Source organism: Hemiscyllium ocellatum, chromosome 36 (assembly GCF_020745735.1).
Source record: "Hemiscyllium ocellatum isolate sHemOce1 chromosome 36, sHemOce1.pat.X.cur, whole genome shotgun sequence".
Classification (NCBI taxonomy): Eukaryota; Metazoa; Chordata; class Chondrichthyes; order Orectolobiformes; family Hemiscylliidae; genus Hemiscyllium; species Hemiscyllium ocellatum.
Genome location: NC_083436.1, coordinates 38,208,419 through 38,224,575, shown reverse-complemented (window position 1 = coordinate 38,224,575; position 16,157 = coordinate 38,208,419). Strand labels below are relative to the sequence as shown.

Genomic DNA, 16,157 nt, shown 5'->3' with positions numbered 1-16,157 from the left:
AGTAATAGAGTGCTAATATCCATCTGAACCATTGCCATGCTAGCTGAGAACCACAAACAAAAACCTGGGAACCAGCCAAATTCTGTGGCTTAGCTATCAATGGGATGATGGAGCACAGCTAAAGGAACAGCTGGATTCTAATCCACTGACAGCAAATGGAAGAAGAAATTATGTTTTTGTCCACTATACCAACCAACATACTCAAATTCATTCTATTCTGTGGCACAGTACAAGGACAATACTCAAGACATTGCTTTTAGATCAGAACTAGCAATAATTACACACAAAACAAGTAACCAAGGTACTTTTCTTTGTTCATTGCCCAGGTGTTGATAAAGGACGAATATCACAAACAGAATGAAAAGAACTCTTGCATATTTATTTAACACAAGAGAGCAGATAATTACTTCAAATGTTGAGAGACACAACACTATTTCTAATTAGCGTTGTGATGTGACTTTTACTGAGCTTATGTAAGATCATAATTATAGCACAGCTGAGATCAGCTCAGATTCAAGCCCTTGTTTCTTCAGGTAGTTTGGCTTCAACTAATTTAGAATGGTGCATTCACGTCTACTTTTTGACAAACGGTTAAGATAGGGATTCAGATCATAGTAAATAATTCACTATTTATTTGATTTAATTGATTCTTAAATTATTATAAACAGCTAGGAGGATATAGATTTTAGTGGATATGGTGGACAACTGGTTTAATCGTCTAGGGTCATGTCATTCTGGCCCTTTTGAAGCACTGTTGAGTCCTGCTTTCCTCAGCCCAAACTATTCACTGTTCCAGTATCATCTCAAGAATGAAAGCCATCAACTTCTTCTCTGCACGATAAGTGATTTTCTTAAACCCTTCTCTTCTGCCTCCTCCACCCTCACTTCCTATCAAAGTAAGTAGCTTATTGGTTTCTTTGGCTGAGAACATCTAATTTGTTGTCTTTTCTGTTGCCTTCCCTATTGCTAAACTGCCAACACAAGAGAGCAGGTGAATGAAGTAGTCTTTCTGCCCACTATGCCCCTCTGCATTAGATGACCAAATATCTTGGGGCACGGGGTTGAAGCCAGATCCTTGAAATATCCTTTTGATCATTAATTAATAAATGAACTAATTAATAAGCCCTTAAAGGAGCACTGTAACTGAAATATGAATATCATCATGGGGAGTGATCATGCACTCCAGACACTATGGCACCCACTCATTACAGAAGGGCTGAAGCAAAATGCTGAACACAGCCTGCTTCTTCTCCAAGGACAACCAGGCACACATATAGCCAAGGGAAAGAGGAGACAGTCTGGCTGAATGGCCTGTGCACTGCATACTGTTTGGATGATACTGTCAATGGCCACCTTGGCCTATTGAGAAAGTCCCACCACTCTCACCAATGGTTGGTCACTGATCAGGAGCATGGGGCTAAAGTGAGCCCTTTTTCACACAATTGCATGCATTCTTTTGTAAGACAAAACAAGTTAATTCAAATAACATGCCACAGTGCACTGTGGGAGCAATGCAATAAAAATAAAACAAAACTTCAAAGGAAATCAGGTGCAGAGATGCAGACAGTTAGGTCTAGTGACCCTATTCAGGAGTCTGATATTATGCGCACTCAAGATATTTAATCAATAAAAAAATACAGAAAATGCTGGAGACACTCAGCTGGTCCAACAGCATCTATGAACAGAGAAAGAATTAACATTTTGAATCTAGTATTATTTCTTCGGAACTGTCACATCAGACACAAAACATCAATTCACAGATGTACCAGTCCGGCTGAGTTTCTCCAGCATTTTCTTTGTCTCTTTCAGATTTTTAGTATCAAGTGTACTTTGCTTTTAATCAATCAATACCTTCCTCCTGTTTATTCTCAACTATAATAATGCAATTAATATAACAGTGACAGGGATGTTCATGGCTTGTGTTCTGAACCATTAGGGAAAGACAATATTTCAAATTTTAAAGGACAATTCAACATTTTTAAAAACCTACTCAAACATCTATTGAATGAGTACTGCTGTAAAATTTTGCTTTCCCTTTCTACACATTAATTGTTTGAAATGTGGAGAACTTCCACATTAATGTTCAATATCAATAGCTTGTTTGAAATATAGCTGATCTGTGAAACAACCAACCTCCTTAAAAATAAAGACTTGAATTTGGATAGCACTAATCACCACATATCTCGAAGCATTTTACAGCCATTCATGCACTTTGGAAGTGAACACACTGTTGTAACGTGGGAACTCTGAAAACACAAAATAAAACAAAGAACTGTGGATGCTGGAAATCTTAAACAAATATAAACAGAAATTGCTGGTGAACCCCAAAAGATCTGGCAGAATCTGAGAATAGAAAACAGTTAACATTTCAAAACCAGTTTGGCTTCAGTTCTGAAGAAGGGTCTCTAAATTTGAAGCATTAACTCTACTCATCCTTCACAGAAGCTGCCAGGACCTACTGAGCTTCTTCAGCAATTTCTGCTTTTGTTTGTTTCAAACCTTCAACCAATTTGTGCACAGCAAATTTCCACAGACACCAATGCAATAATGGGGTAAAAACAATGACTGCAGATGCTGGAAACCAGATTCTGGATTAGTGGTGCTGGAAGAGCACAGCAGTTCAGGCAGCATCCGAGGAGCAGCGAAATCGAAGTTTCGGGCAAAAGCCCTTCATCAGGAATAAGGGCAGAGAGCCTGAAGCGTGGAGAGATAAGCTAGAGGAGGGTGGGGGTGGGGAGAAAGTAGCATAGAGTACAGAAGGTGAGTGGGGGAGGGGATGAAAGTGATAGGCAGGTCTCCTCCCTGACGGGGAGGCACGGTGGCACAGTGGTTAGCACTGCTGCCTCACAGCGCCTGTAGACCCGGGTTCAATTCCCGACTCAGGCGACTGACTGTGTGGAGTTTGCACGTTCTCCCCGTGTCTGCGTGGGTTTCCTCCGGGTGCTCCGGTTTCCTCCCACAGTCACAAAGATGTGCAGGTCAGGTGAATTGGCCAAGCTAAATTGCCCGTAGTGTTAGGTAAGGGGTAAATGTAGGGGTATGGGTGGGTTGCGCTTCGGCGGGTCGGTGTGGACTTGTTGGGCCGAAGGGCCTGTTTCCACACTGTAAGTCTAATCTAATCCCCTCCCCCCCTCACCTATTGTACTCTATGCTACTTTCTCCCCACCCCCACCCTCCTCTAGCTTATCTTTCCACGCTTCAGGATCTCTGCCCTTATTCCTGATGAAGGGCTTTTGCCCAAAACTTCGATTTCGCTGCTCCTTGGATGCTGCCTGAACTGCTGTGCTCTGCCTGCACCACTAATCCAGAACCAATGCAATAGTGCCTAGATAATCTATTTCTGTTCTGATATTGATTGAGGGGTAAATATTTTGCAGGACACGAGAGAGAACTTGCTTTTCTGCCAGATCGCTTCATGTGATTTGTTATGTTCAGTTAAATGAGCCTCAGTTTAAGCTTTCATTCTAAAGACAGCACCTCTGACATTGTAGCCCTCCCTCAATACATCAAGTTAACCCTTGATTTTTGTGCTCAGATCCTGGACTGAAGCTTTAATCAGGGACCTCATGTCAGAAGTATAAACGATGATAGATACTGTAAACAATATACATGTCTCTGTATGCTATTATTCAGCTTCCCAATTGAAACTTCAGTTACGGTCTGAAATCTTTCCGTCTCAGAGTAAAGAGAAACTGTCCTTTCTCCCAAAAACACATCACTTGTCTACGGCACCCTGGACAATCACCCTCAGGGGAATGAATTGAGGGACACCCTGATATCTGAGTGGGCAGGTTGTTCAGCAAACCTGTGGGAGGAGGTAGCCAGGTGCAGAATACATTTGCTGCAATGTGTGAAAATCACAGAACAAAAAAATTGGGTAACAGTCTCACAAGGACAAATGTCAACCACTTCAAATATGAGACGGTCTTGTAAACCTCCAAGATGGTTGGTCACCCTTTGCACAGCATTTAACACCTGGTCCTGGTCAGTATTTGTGAAGTAAACTGCAGTATATCTGTCTCAGGTTGAGCATTCCCTTGGGTGCAAATTGAATACTCCATAAGCTCCTCATACACTTTGGCATCAAAGAAAGATGCAAGTGGCTCAGTCTCTATCTCTTCACTTTCATCAATTTCTCAGCCTTGCTTGACTATTCCCTGAAGGAGGAATTGCAAAAGCTCTCTTTTCTTTCACAAATCAGGCTAACTGAACCAAGAGTGGTGATTAATGCACTACAGGATTTAACAATCAAAGACTGTTTGAAAGCACAATTGTAGAACTAATCTTTGAATAATGCAGAGCAGCCAAGAAAGCTTTATAATATTAATTCCATAAATATTCGGAGGCAAGCTTCCAACAGGCAGATTTTCTTTTAATTACATTCTATATGTAATCTAACAGCAGTTCAAATTTTTGAGTCACTGCTAAAAGAAAACACATACAGCCAGGTTAATGACAATCAGAACCTATTTTTTGTCTTCACTGATAAGGACTATAACCAAGCACCATGTCTTAAGCAGCCCCAGTTGTTAATCACCATTGTCTAGCAATTTCAGTTTAATATTTATGATATAGTTTATGAAATTCCACTGCTCAGTATTTCAGGGAAATGGTGCCAATTTGTAGCTCAGCTGTACCACATTTACAGCACAGAAACAGGTCGTTCAGCCAAACTGGGTCACACCAGTTATCATCCACAAGTACCTCCTCCTCTCCTTCTGTATCACAAGGTTTGATAACCTGAGGGCACTGATTTAAGGTGATTGGAAAATGAAGCAACAGAGATGAACAAAAACACAGGGAGAGTCCAGGATGAGGAATGCAAAGCTAGGGTTTCTGGCAGAGACCTTCAAAAGGGAATTAGATTATTATTTAAAGAAAAAGGAATTACAGGACAACTGGGAACAGGCAGAGGTGCAGGGAAAGGCGAGCTGCTCCATCAGGGGTAGCACATACTTGATGTGCCAAATGACCTCCTTCTGTAACAAACACAGAAGGAATTGGAGAAATTCAGCAGCGTGTGTGGAGACAGGAACAGAGCTATTTTTCATGTCCATTATGACTCTTCTTCAGAACTGACCCCCTTCTGTGCTTTTTTGGGAGATTTCACCATCAATATGTTTATGAGTGGGAACTTGCTTACGGTTTGGTGGGGAGAAAAAAGCCACAATAAAATTGGAGAGATTCCTGGTGAATCACCTCTCAGAACATGTTCCACTGTGAGGGAATTTTACAAATGACATGTAGGAGAGAGGAAAAGCTTCCTAACTATGAGGAAGTGGGAGGCCAATCTGAATCTATACAGCCTGTGTTGAGGACCATCTTTCCAGATGGTTGATTAACTCTCATGGAATGGTCATTAGCAGATTCTGCACAACCTCCCAGTGGCAGCTCAGTGAAGAAGTGGGGTAGAAGTTATGGTTTGTGGAGGTTTTCTTCAGTACCCAGAAGGCCATGAGCAGGGAATGTAGCACCTCACCCCCTCACCACAATCCCAGGACGTTCCCCACCCAAACAGTTGTAAGCTGCTTTGCGGGCAATGGCCATCATTCCTGATGGTGCCACGAAGGTGTTGGTGCTCTGATCAGGTCAGCAGCTCAGGTGGGTGGGTCCTCTTCATCAGGGCAGCAAGCTCTGCAGTGATATATTCATAATCTGTAAAATCAAGGGGGTTGCCCCACTGATTGCCCATGCTTGGTGCTGACACACATTTCCAGCCCTATGCTTCTATATCCCTGTCATCATGTTTTTGTATTTCTTTTTTCTTCTTGAGCTTTTATGCAGTTGCTTTTGGCGGCGAACACTTCTTAATAGAGCCAAGTCCATGTTCTGAATTCACAGTTCCAAGTTAAATTCTCATATCAGTCAAGGCAGCTAGAAAGTTAAAATTAACCAAGGATCCCCAAACCTCTGTGGGCCATGATCCCAGCAGTTTCACCAGGAGTTGAACTCACTGGAGACCTCTGGAAACTCCAAAGCAAGTGGAAGAGAATCTGATTGAAAGGGTAGCTCAAACAGCCAGCCATTACTGGAGCCTCATCAACAAGAAAATCCAACATGTGACTACCATCGGAAATAGATCATTACCAAAGCTTCCCCCAGCTCTAAGACCATAATTATGTTCTCTCTGCAAGCTACTCTATCCAGTGTGTTTCTTGCTGGAGCATTTTTCGTGGTACTACCTTCTTGAAACAATTGATAAAATTAACTTCAAAAAGAAAGGAGGAGAATACACCCCCATCTTCATTAGTGGAATGGAGTTTGGGAGGGTGGAGAGCATCAAGTTCCTCAGAGTAACAATAACTGACAACTTGTCCTGGACGTCTCACATAGATGAGATGGTCAAGAAGGCATAACAATGCCACTTCTTCCATAGGCAGCTCAGGAAACTTGGCATGTCCATAAGGACTCTCATCAACTTCTACAGGTGCACCACTGAAAGCAAACTGTTTGGGTGCATAAAAGCCTGGCATGGTAACTATTCTGCCCAGGACCATAAGAAACTACAGAAGGTGGCGTGTACAGCCCAGCCCATCATGGAAGCCAACCTTCCATCCAAGGACTCCATTTACATGGCTCGCTACTGCAGAAAGGCTGCCAGCATCATCAAAGACCCCATCACACTCTGGCAATGATCTCTTACAAACTCTTCCACCAGGCAGAAGATACAGAAGCTTGAATACATGCACCAGTGGATTGAAGAACAGCTTCTTCCCAGCCGTGTTTAGACTGATGAATAATGGCCTCTCTATCCTCAAATAATGCTGATCTTCCTCACGTTGATCTCATCTAGCATGTACAATGATTTGCCCACATTACTCATAAATAAAGCTTTTCACTGTAATTCAGTCCATGCGCCAACAAATAAATTAATTAAAGCAACAACAATGTTAAGCGCTCAGTGCATTCATATTTAAAAGTTACAGTTTCTGCCAGGCTTCGCTTGCAATCTTTGTCAAAACTAATATCATGTCCAGAAATTCAAGAAGTCATGAAGGGTTCTGACCCTCATCACCACAGTATTATGCCTTTACCTCCTTAATATGCCGCTAAGTGATTTTCAAAGAAAAACTCATGTAATCTAGACACTGTTATAATGCAAAATAATAAGGCAATCAATTTGTGAATTGCAAGCTCCCACAGACAGTAATGTGATAATAACCAGGTCACCTATTTGAGCGATGATAGCTCAGTAATAAATTTTAACCAGGATACCTTCCCTTTCCCGATTCCCAGCCCTCATAAAGACCTTTGATCAAGGGGTGCACTCACAAGAGGTTATAAGGTGGCCACATATTTTTTAGTTCCCATACATGCCACACAGTGCTAGGCATGATATTAAGGGTTGCAAAACCAAGGTGAGTAGATAGCACCAAGTTACTGATCAGACATGGTCTAACTGATTGGTAATAGAGAAGCAGTGGCCACTGCCAGCAATACTAGACACCCAGGATCATCAAGAGACCCTAATACACCCAAGATGAGTGAGATGAGATGGAGATGGGTATCACATGTTAGGAAGAGGTACTGAGATCAGTGGGATGGCAACAAGGGCAAGGTGCTGGTTTCCAGCAACCTTCTCCTTTCCTGCTGCCAGGCCTCTGGATTGGGGACAGTGTGCTTGATATTAAGGGAAGCCCCAGGAAGCTGCTGACAAAGCTGACAGTTTATATTATGCAGCATTAGTTAGGCTGGGGGTAGTCTTACAGCCTCCTATTTAATCCTTGAATCACCATTTATTGGCACTGAGCTGGAAAATGGGAAAATAGGTGGTTGATTTTGACCAGTACAGAATAAATGGACAAAAGAGCTTATATTTGTGACATAGACTCTATGGTTCAGGGATGATAGGTGTCAACTGGTTCACTAATGAGTCTAATTGACTGTTTGCCACCTGCGGCCAAGAATCCCATGTCAGTCCTTTCCATCTCAACCCAGCTGGTGGGGTGGTTGTTGCTGGACTATATTTTCCCCAGGTGCGATACTGACAGAGGGTCTCTCCTTTCTTTGATAAGCTGGACCTGATGGCACCACGTTCCCAAAGATGAGCTACACTGAAACCCTATCCAGAAACTCTCTTTCTCTGCAATGACATTGTCTTGACCTGTTGAGTACTTCCTGTATGTCTGAGTCTTTTTTTGGAAAATCAAGGAGTCAAACAATCGTATCCTGATAGTCACTTCCACATTAGCAGTTACTGAGTACAACAGCTAATTTAGTCCTGAGTTTCACTGCTATTATTCTAACATTCAGCACATTGTTCCATACCCAAGGCTGATTTCTACAAATTGACCATGGTCAGTATTATCTCAAGGATAGAGGCCACAGTAGAATAAGACATAGTCGATTAACATGCTAATTCTGAGTATTCATACAAAGGGTAGGGAAATCTGGAACTCACTCTCCTACAACACAAACGAATGGGAGGATTTTGCCATTGGAATGAATACCCTTTCTAATTTAAAATTACTCTGCTTCACACTCCTACTCTTTGACACGCTTTAAAACCTACTTCCATAACCATGTTTTTGAAGTTCTCATTCCCTGGCTTCTTTTTCTCTCTAATTACATTGCTATGAAATACCTTGGAAACATTTTATCATGACAAGCGCACTATATAAACACAAATTGCTATTGTTTGCCTCCAATCCTTCAAGAAAGGCCTCTATGCAGCATGAGAGCAAATTTAACCAAATATTTGGATTTATTGTTCGAGGAATAAAACTGGATGTCAAAAAAGTTAAATGTTGTGTTTGCTACCTGTTATCTAAGAGTGGAAAACCCACCAGACTTTGAATCCATTCAACCTTTATTCCAAAGTCATAGTAATCTGGTGCACCCCATGAGGTGTCACAGTTTACTGCTCAGCCCTTGAAGGAAATAATTTACCTCCAACACGTTCACAAGCTGCTTAACAATTTTTTGCATAGACGATGCACATCAATCCTTGTTTTCTTTAATGAACACACAATATGGAAGGGTCTAATGATAAACTGGAGCTGACACAATAGAAACAGAATCCATACAACACAGGAGGAATCCAACCATCCCATCATGCCTGGCTTGGCTCTTTGGAAGAGCTTTCTAATTTGTCCTCTTTTGCTCAACATAAAATCAGAAATTGCTGAAGAAACTCAGCAGCTCTGGCAGCATCAATGGAGAGAAAGCAGAATTAATATTTAAGTCCAGTGAAGGGTCACTGGACACGAAACGTTAACTTTGTTTTTATTCTCCATAGATACTTCCAGACTTGCTGAGTTTCTTCAGCAACTTCTGATTTTGTTTCAGATTTTAAAGCATCCGCAGTCCTTTGTTTTTCATTTAGTGAATCCTCCTTCGCTACTTGTTTTTCCCCACTCTGCAAATGTTGCTTCTGTTGGTAAGCATTTATCTTCCTTTTGAAAGTTACCATCAAGTTTCCTTTCAGCACTCTTGCAGAGGACTGCATTACATGTTAGAACAATTGGCTACCTCATAAAGAAATTCTCCTCACTTCCCATCAGGTTCCTCTGTGAATTAACTTAGTGTTTACAGCTTCTGATTTACATACATTTATGCTTTTGGAAACTATTCCACATATACTCTATGAAGATCCTTTACCATTTCCCATTCATGTTCTCTGTTCTCAGGAAAGAAATTCCAACATCAGTAATCTCTCCACTGAACAAAAAGACCCAATAAACCAACACTGCATTTGAGAAATCCTACAGTTCAAAGAAAAATATTGATAGAGGGAAGAAAATAGAAACCGAGGAAGTTCAGATTGTTTTCTCAATGACCAAACTGTATTCCAAAGCAGCTCAGGTGAAGTAGCTGTATAAAACTTTAGTTAAATCACATTTGGAGGATTGTGTGCAGTTCTGGACATCACACTATCAGAAGATTGTGCAGACTTTGGATAGGGTGCAAAATAGGTTTACCAAGATGTTGCTTCAAGGAGAGGGTGGACAAACTTTCATTGTTTTCACTACAGCATTGTTGGGAGAGGGATTACCTGATCGAAGTACGTAAATTGATGACAGGCATGAACAGGGAGAATAGCCAGAGTCTTTTGTTCCCAGATAAAAATGTCAAATAGTAGGGGGCATAGATTTAAGGTGAGAGAGGCAAAGCTTAAGGAGATAGGTGACACAAGTGTTTTTTTTTAACACAGAGGGTGATTGATGCCTGGAACATGCTGCCATGGGAGGTGGTTGAAGCAGATAGGTTAGCAACATTTAAGAGGAATTTAGACAGATACATGAACAGGCAGGGAAGAGAGGGATATAGACCATGTGGAGGTAGATGAGGTTAGTTTAGAATAATCTCATGGTCAGCACAAATACGGTGGGTCAAAGGACCTGTTCGTATCCTGTACTGATCTATGTCTTATCACTGCCATATTACGTTATATAATTACGACACCAGACTTATTATGGATCCAAGGGAAAATTCACTGAGGGACCCTGCTGGTCTAAGTCATGGTTTCCTTGTCAAGTAAGTTTATCATTATCAAGGCTTGTGTAAAGATTTGTAGCTTGGGTGCCAGTTGTCGTGGTTGTGGGTATGTTTGCTGAGTTGAGAAGTTGATTTGCAGACACTTCATCCCCTGTCTAGGTGACATCTTTAGTGCTTTGGAGCTACCTGTGAAGCATTGCTGTACTGTCTCTTCTGGAGTTTATTTGGTTCAGTTTCTGCTTCCATTTCTGTTTCCACTTGCAAGTTATTCATTGCAGTGGCCGGTATGTTGGGTCCAGGTCAATGTGTTTGTTGAGAGAGTCTGTGGGTGAGTGCCATGCTTCGAGGAATTCTCTAGCTGTTCTGTGTTTAGCTTCTTATATGATTGTTGTGCTGTCCCAGTAGAATTTATGGTCCCTGTCACCAGTGTGTATGGCTGGTCATGGCGTTTAGTGACTATTTGGTGCGGATCATTAGTTGTCTGCCTGTTTGTCCTATATAGGGTTTTATGTAGACTTTGCATGGAATCTTGTAAATTACATTAGTCTTGCACATGATAGGTATCAGTTCTTTTGTCCAGGTGAGCTGTTGTCTGAGTGTGACTGCCGGTTTATGGGCTGTCATGGATCCCAGTGGTCAGAGAAGTCTGGCTGTCAGTTCCAAAACGTTTTCTGATATAAGATAACGTGGCTAATGAGTTAGGTCATGGCATGTCCTTGTCACTTTTTTTTTGTCTGTTATACATTTGTGGATGCAGTGGCAGGGCTATCAGTTCTTGGCGAATGCTCTGTAGTGGTATTCTTCGTCCCTTCATAGGTTGGGAGTGCTGCAGGGTGTTGCAGCCCTCTTGAACAGTGTTCCAATGCAGCTTCTCTTTTGTGTGCTTGAGTGGTTGCTGGTGTACTTCAGGACCTGGTCAGCTTGTGTGGCTTTCCTGTACACTTTTATGGTGCATTCACTGTTATGCATACACACAGATGACAGGGACCACAAATTCGACTGGAACAGCATAACAATAATAGGACAAGCTAAACAGAGGACAGCCAGAGAATTTCTAGAAGCATGGCACTCATCCATAGACTACATCAACAAGCGCATCGACTTGGACCCAATATACTAGCCACTACAATGAACAACCAGAACCAGCAACCGGAAATGGTAGCAGAAGGCACAGTACAGCAACGTTTTACATGAGGCTCCAAAGCACTGAAGATGTCATCTAGACAGGGGACGAAACATCCGCAAATCAACTTTCCAGCTTGACAAACATACTCACAACCACCACAGTTTATTATTATGCTCCAATGAGAAAAATGTCTGATAATCAATCTGCTGACTGTAAATACCAAAAGCCATCACATGGTGCCGAGTAAACTATGTAACACTTTGAAATGGAGAATGAACTCTATGGGAGGAAGATAAGATTTAATAAGACCATTTAGCCCAATAGGTTAGATCTAACATTCAATGATTTCACGGCTGATCTGATAATCCTCAAATCCACTTTCCTGTCTTTACCTCATAACCATGGATCATTTCCTATTTAAAAATACAATTCAATATACTTAACAATTTGGCTTCATCTGCCCTCTGGAGAAAATACTTTCACAATAGTCTGAGAGAAGAAATTCTTCCTAATCTCTGACTTAAATGAGTGGTGCCTTATTTGGATGTGATGGCCACTGGCCCAGACTTATGGAGACAAAATTCTCTGCATCTACCCTGTAAAGTCCCCTAAAAATCTTCAATACGATGGCCCAGATTCTTTAAAATTCCAATGAGTACAGGTCCAACTGACTCAAACTCTCCTCATAAGACAGTCCCTTAACTCTGTCTTAAATGTCCAACCCTTTTTTTTTAGATTATGCTCTCTGGTCCCAAGCTCTTCTACAACAGGAAACAACCTCTCCACATCAAGTCCTAAGAATTTTGTTTGATTCAACAAGGTCACCTCTCATTCTTCTAAATTCCAAAGAATACAAGCCCAATCTATTTAACCTCTCCTCATACGATAATCCCTCTATATCCAGTATAAACCCAAAGAACTGTAGATGCTGTAAATCAGAAACAAAAATAGCAAATGTTGGAGAAGTGCAACAGGTCTGGCAGCATCTGTGGAAAGAAATCAGTTTTAATGTTTCAGGTCCAGTGACCCGAAACAGTAAATAAGATTTCTCTCCAGACTTCTGCCAGAACTACTGAGCTTTTACAGGATTTTCTGCTTTCGTCCATTTAAATCCAGTACCAGATTAGTGAACCTCCTCTGGACTACCTGCAATGTCAGTTTATGTTTCTTTAGATAAAGGACTCAAAAGAATTCACAGTATTCCAGCTGTGGTCTGAGTAGTGCATTGTATAGTTTTAGCAAGACAGTCCTATTTTTATTCTTCATTCCCTTTGAAATTAAGGTACTATTGCCTTTCAAAATTCCATTGTGCAGTTTGCATTCAATTTCATTGCCATTTGCAAAGCTCATATCTGGAATATGTATGAGATTAAACAGCACTCAGGCACTGGGTGCAATGGATATTCCTTTGGTTAGCAACTGAGAGTAATTTGTCAGTGTAAATTGCGTCTCCTCATGGGAATATCACAGGTAATGCCTGTGGCCCAAGAACATTGATAGCTATACAATTAGTTCAAGTCTTTCATTTAGCAGAATATCCTGGTTTGTTATGCTAAGCCAGAACAAATAGTTCTCAGAAGCAAAGTACAATTATGAGAGACGGAGAGAAATAATTGAGGACAGGATCGAACAGATATATTTTAAAGAAAATGATGCTTAACTAAGTAGCATATTATATGATACAAGAAGCAAATTGAGGGTGGGTGAATTAGACTTTAGCTTCCAAGGTTACCAAGAAGTGATTCACGGATATTGAACCTGGAATTGACAAAAGCAATCACGGAAGTTTCAATGATGATGGGAATGAGGTTGAGAGCAAAGTGCGCATTATGGTAGAAGTGAGGTGAGGTAATGCTTAAAATATATTGGATTTGGATATCCAGTATCAAATAGGACACAAAGACATTGTTGAATGTAGGCTGAGTGAATAATTGGCACAGTTTCTCTATCTGATGTGAACCACAGCTTTTTTTAGAAGGTGTGATGCTTCTGCAAACCAATATCTCACAGATCTAGCAATTGCAAAGCACAAAATAATCATGGAATTAAGGATGGTATCCGAAAGGCAAGTGAATGTAATCCAAAAAGAATTCCTTCTTCATTGGAAAACTACTAGATTGTGCAGGTTGTGCTGAAAAACATCCTTTGCTATTCTTCACCTTCGTTTTATTCTGTATCTTAGTTGAATGCTGACAAATTATCTCCTTACCATCTTTCCCCTCCAAGAATGCATTTTTCAGATTCTGTATCTATTCAGGAAAACTAAGGTCTAAATGCAACTTAACAGGTAGTTACAAAAATGAACGTCTGGAAGGAAGGCTCCAATTTTGTCACTGCTTAATGTGCAATGTTAATAATTAAAGCTTATTCGGAATGATAATTATAAAACTATTTTTAAATGAACTACTCCTGTTCAGCTATAATTATTGTATTGGCAATGTAGTCAACCATGATTGTACTGAATGATGGAGTAGGCTCAAAGGGCCGTCTGGTCTACTCCTGTTCTTATTTTCTATGCTTCGATTTCAAAACAGCAACTAAATTAAAAGAAATTGGAGAAAAACATAATTGGAGAAATTATCTCTGTCAAACACTCGATAAATTTTAGACATGAATTTCATGCCAACAACTTTTCCACATTTTGTAGTATATTGTTCCTTCAAACTTACAGAATTGGTTAAATTTCTATCTCCAATTGTAATTAACTGTATGGCAATCTCAGATTGCAACTCCTACATTGCCAGCATGGCAGTCATTTTTGGGTTGCTGTGACTTATTAGGGCTTCCACATAATGATTTGGGAACATGGGTTGTTTCTGTTGTAGCTGCAGTTCCAAAACAGAATCCAAAAACAGAATGCAGCTGGTGAGGTTTACAACAATATCATTTTTGGCAAAGTAATGATAGCTATTTCTGCCACATCAATATCACTTCCCATGGCGTCCATCAGCACAAGTTGCCAATGTTTCAGATACTATTCTAAGCAGCTGTGAGTTGAAGGCACTTCTTTTTGTGTCTGAGCTACTGTATTAGTATTTCCAAAATAGAAAGTTAGAGGCTTGCCATTGTCTGGCGCACAGTGGGGTGGGAAGGGGGTTCTCTCTTGGAAGGTTCTCCCACTTCCGCAGGTGGTGAACTCCTGTGGAGATCTTGTAGGGAAAGCTCCATTTTGTTCTTTCCCTCTATTTTGATAGGAATTCTAGAAATGAGACCATTCTCTTCTTTCACATCCTCTGCAGCTCTCTCTACCATTCTAGCACTTATCCTGGGTTTTCAAACCCCTTATCCAATATCATGACTAAGACTTAATTTGAGTGAGAAATCACTTGTCCCACAATCAACATGTGAACATATAAATAAAGAACAACAGAAGGTGCCTGGTTCCTTCAAGTCTGTCTACCATTCAATAAGATCATGGCTGATCTGATCTGGACCTCAACTCTACATTCTTGCATATTTGCAATAATCTTTCATCCACTTTGTAACCAAGAATTCATCAAGTATGGCCTTAAAAATGTTTAAAGACTCTGCATTCCCTGTGTTTTGAGGAAGGGAATTCCAAACACTCTCAACCCTCTGGGAGAAAGTAAATTGCTTCCTTAACTCAGTTTTAAAATATGGGAGTGTCCATTTTAAACAATGACTCTAGATCATGATTCGTCCACAAGAGGAAACATCCTTTCCACATCCACCCAGTCAAAGCCCCTCAGGATCTTATGTTTCAATTAAGCTGACTCATCAAAACACGAGAGGATACAGACTTAGCCTGTCTAGCCCTTCCTCATGAGGCAATCTGCTTATTCCAGGTATGTCTCCTAAACCCAATCTGAACTGCTTCCAATGCAGTCAAGGTTGGCATATGAGAAGGGTCAAAGAGGAGCATTTCTTTCAAAGCTCCCATTCTCAACTCCCATTTGCACAGCTGTGGAATGAACTTCTAAATAGGTAATTAGCCATAATCCTTGAGAGACCATTGTTTCACCTTCTTTTAGAGAGAGAGAAAAATCTTGAGAGGCACTCTTCATCAATCACGGGTATTATGTGAGATCAAAAGCCTCCAGAAACATCCACAGTCAATATAAGATTGAACCCATACTATAATTGTACACCACACTCTACTCATCTAGGCTAAACAATCCAAGGCTACCTTTTATAGTTTTGTGATGATACTTAGAACATCTTCATTTAATTCTTCACTTCCACGTTTTGACATTTGATACTTTGTAGCTTTCATGTGTCAATTTGTTAAATTTTAATTCCCTTTAACTCACTGCTGAGAATTTATGAGGGCTGCTGCTCAGAACAAGGAATGATCTGTAATTATCTAATTCTGTAACAAGAGACTGGAACCACAGAAGAACAAAGAGAGACTAATGTTATTGCTGAACACCCTATTAAACAAAAGCATGGAAGCAACAAGCAGCACATGTAGCAAGGGCAGGCATGAAGTAAGCAACAATGAATGGAAAAAAACTAGAGCAAAAACAAACAAACAATTACTCACATCATGACTGAGAATCTCTGTCTGTGTGGACTTGTCTGCTCGTGAGGAATGTGCCCTTCGATTGCGATCCTGTGACAGAAATTGGACATT

The 16,157-nt window shown here is 40.7% G+C and overlaps 1 protein-coding gene across 1 annotated transcript in view; it reads right to left on the bottom strand.

The window, feature by feature from the left end:
- The window catches only part of ccser1 (coiled-coil serine-rich protein 1), a 1,124,107-nt gene that overhangs the window by 375,786 nt on the left and 732,164 nt on the right, over positions 1-16,157 (bottom strand). Inside the window, exon 9 of the mRNA XM_060851459.1 lies at positions 16,068-16,136. Within this exon, the coding sequence (XP_060707442.1) occupies positions 16,068-16,136 (69 nt within the window). The remainder of the gene's footprint in view (positions 1-16,067; positions 16,137-16,157) is intronic.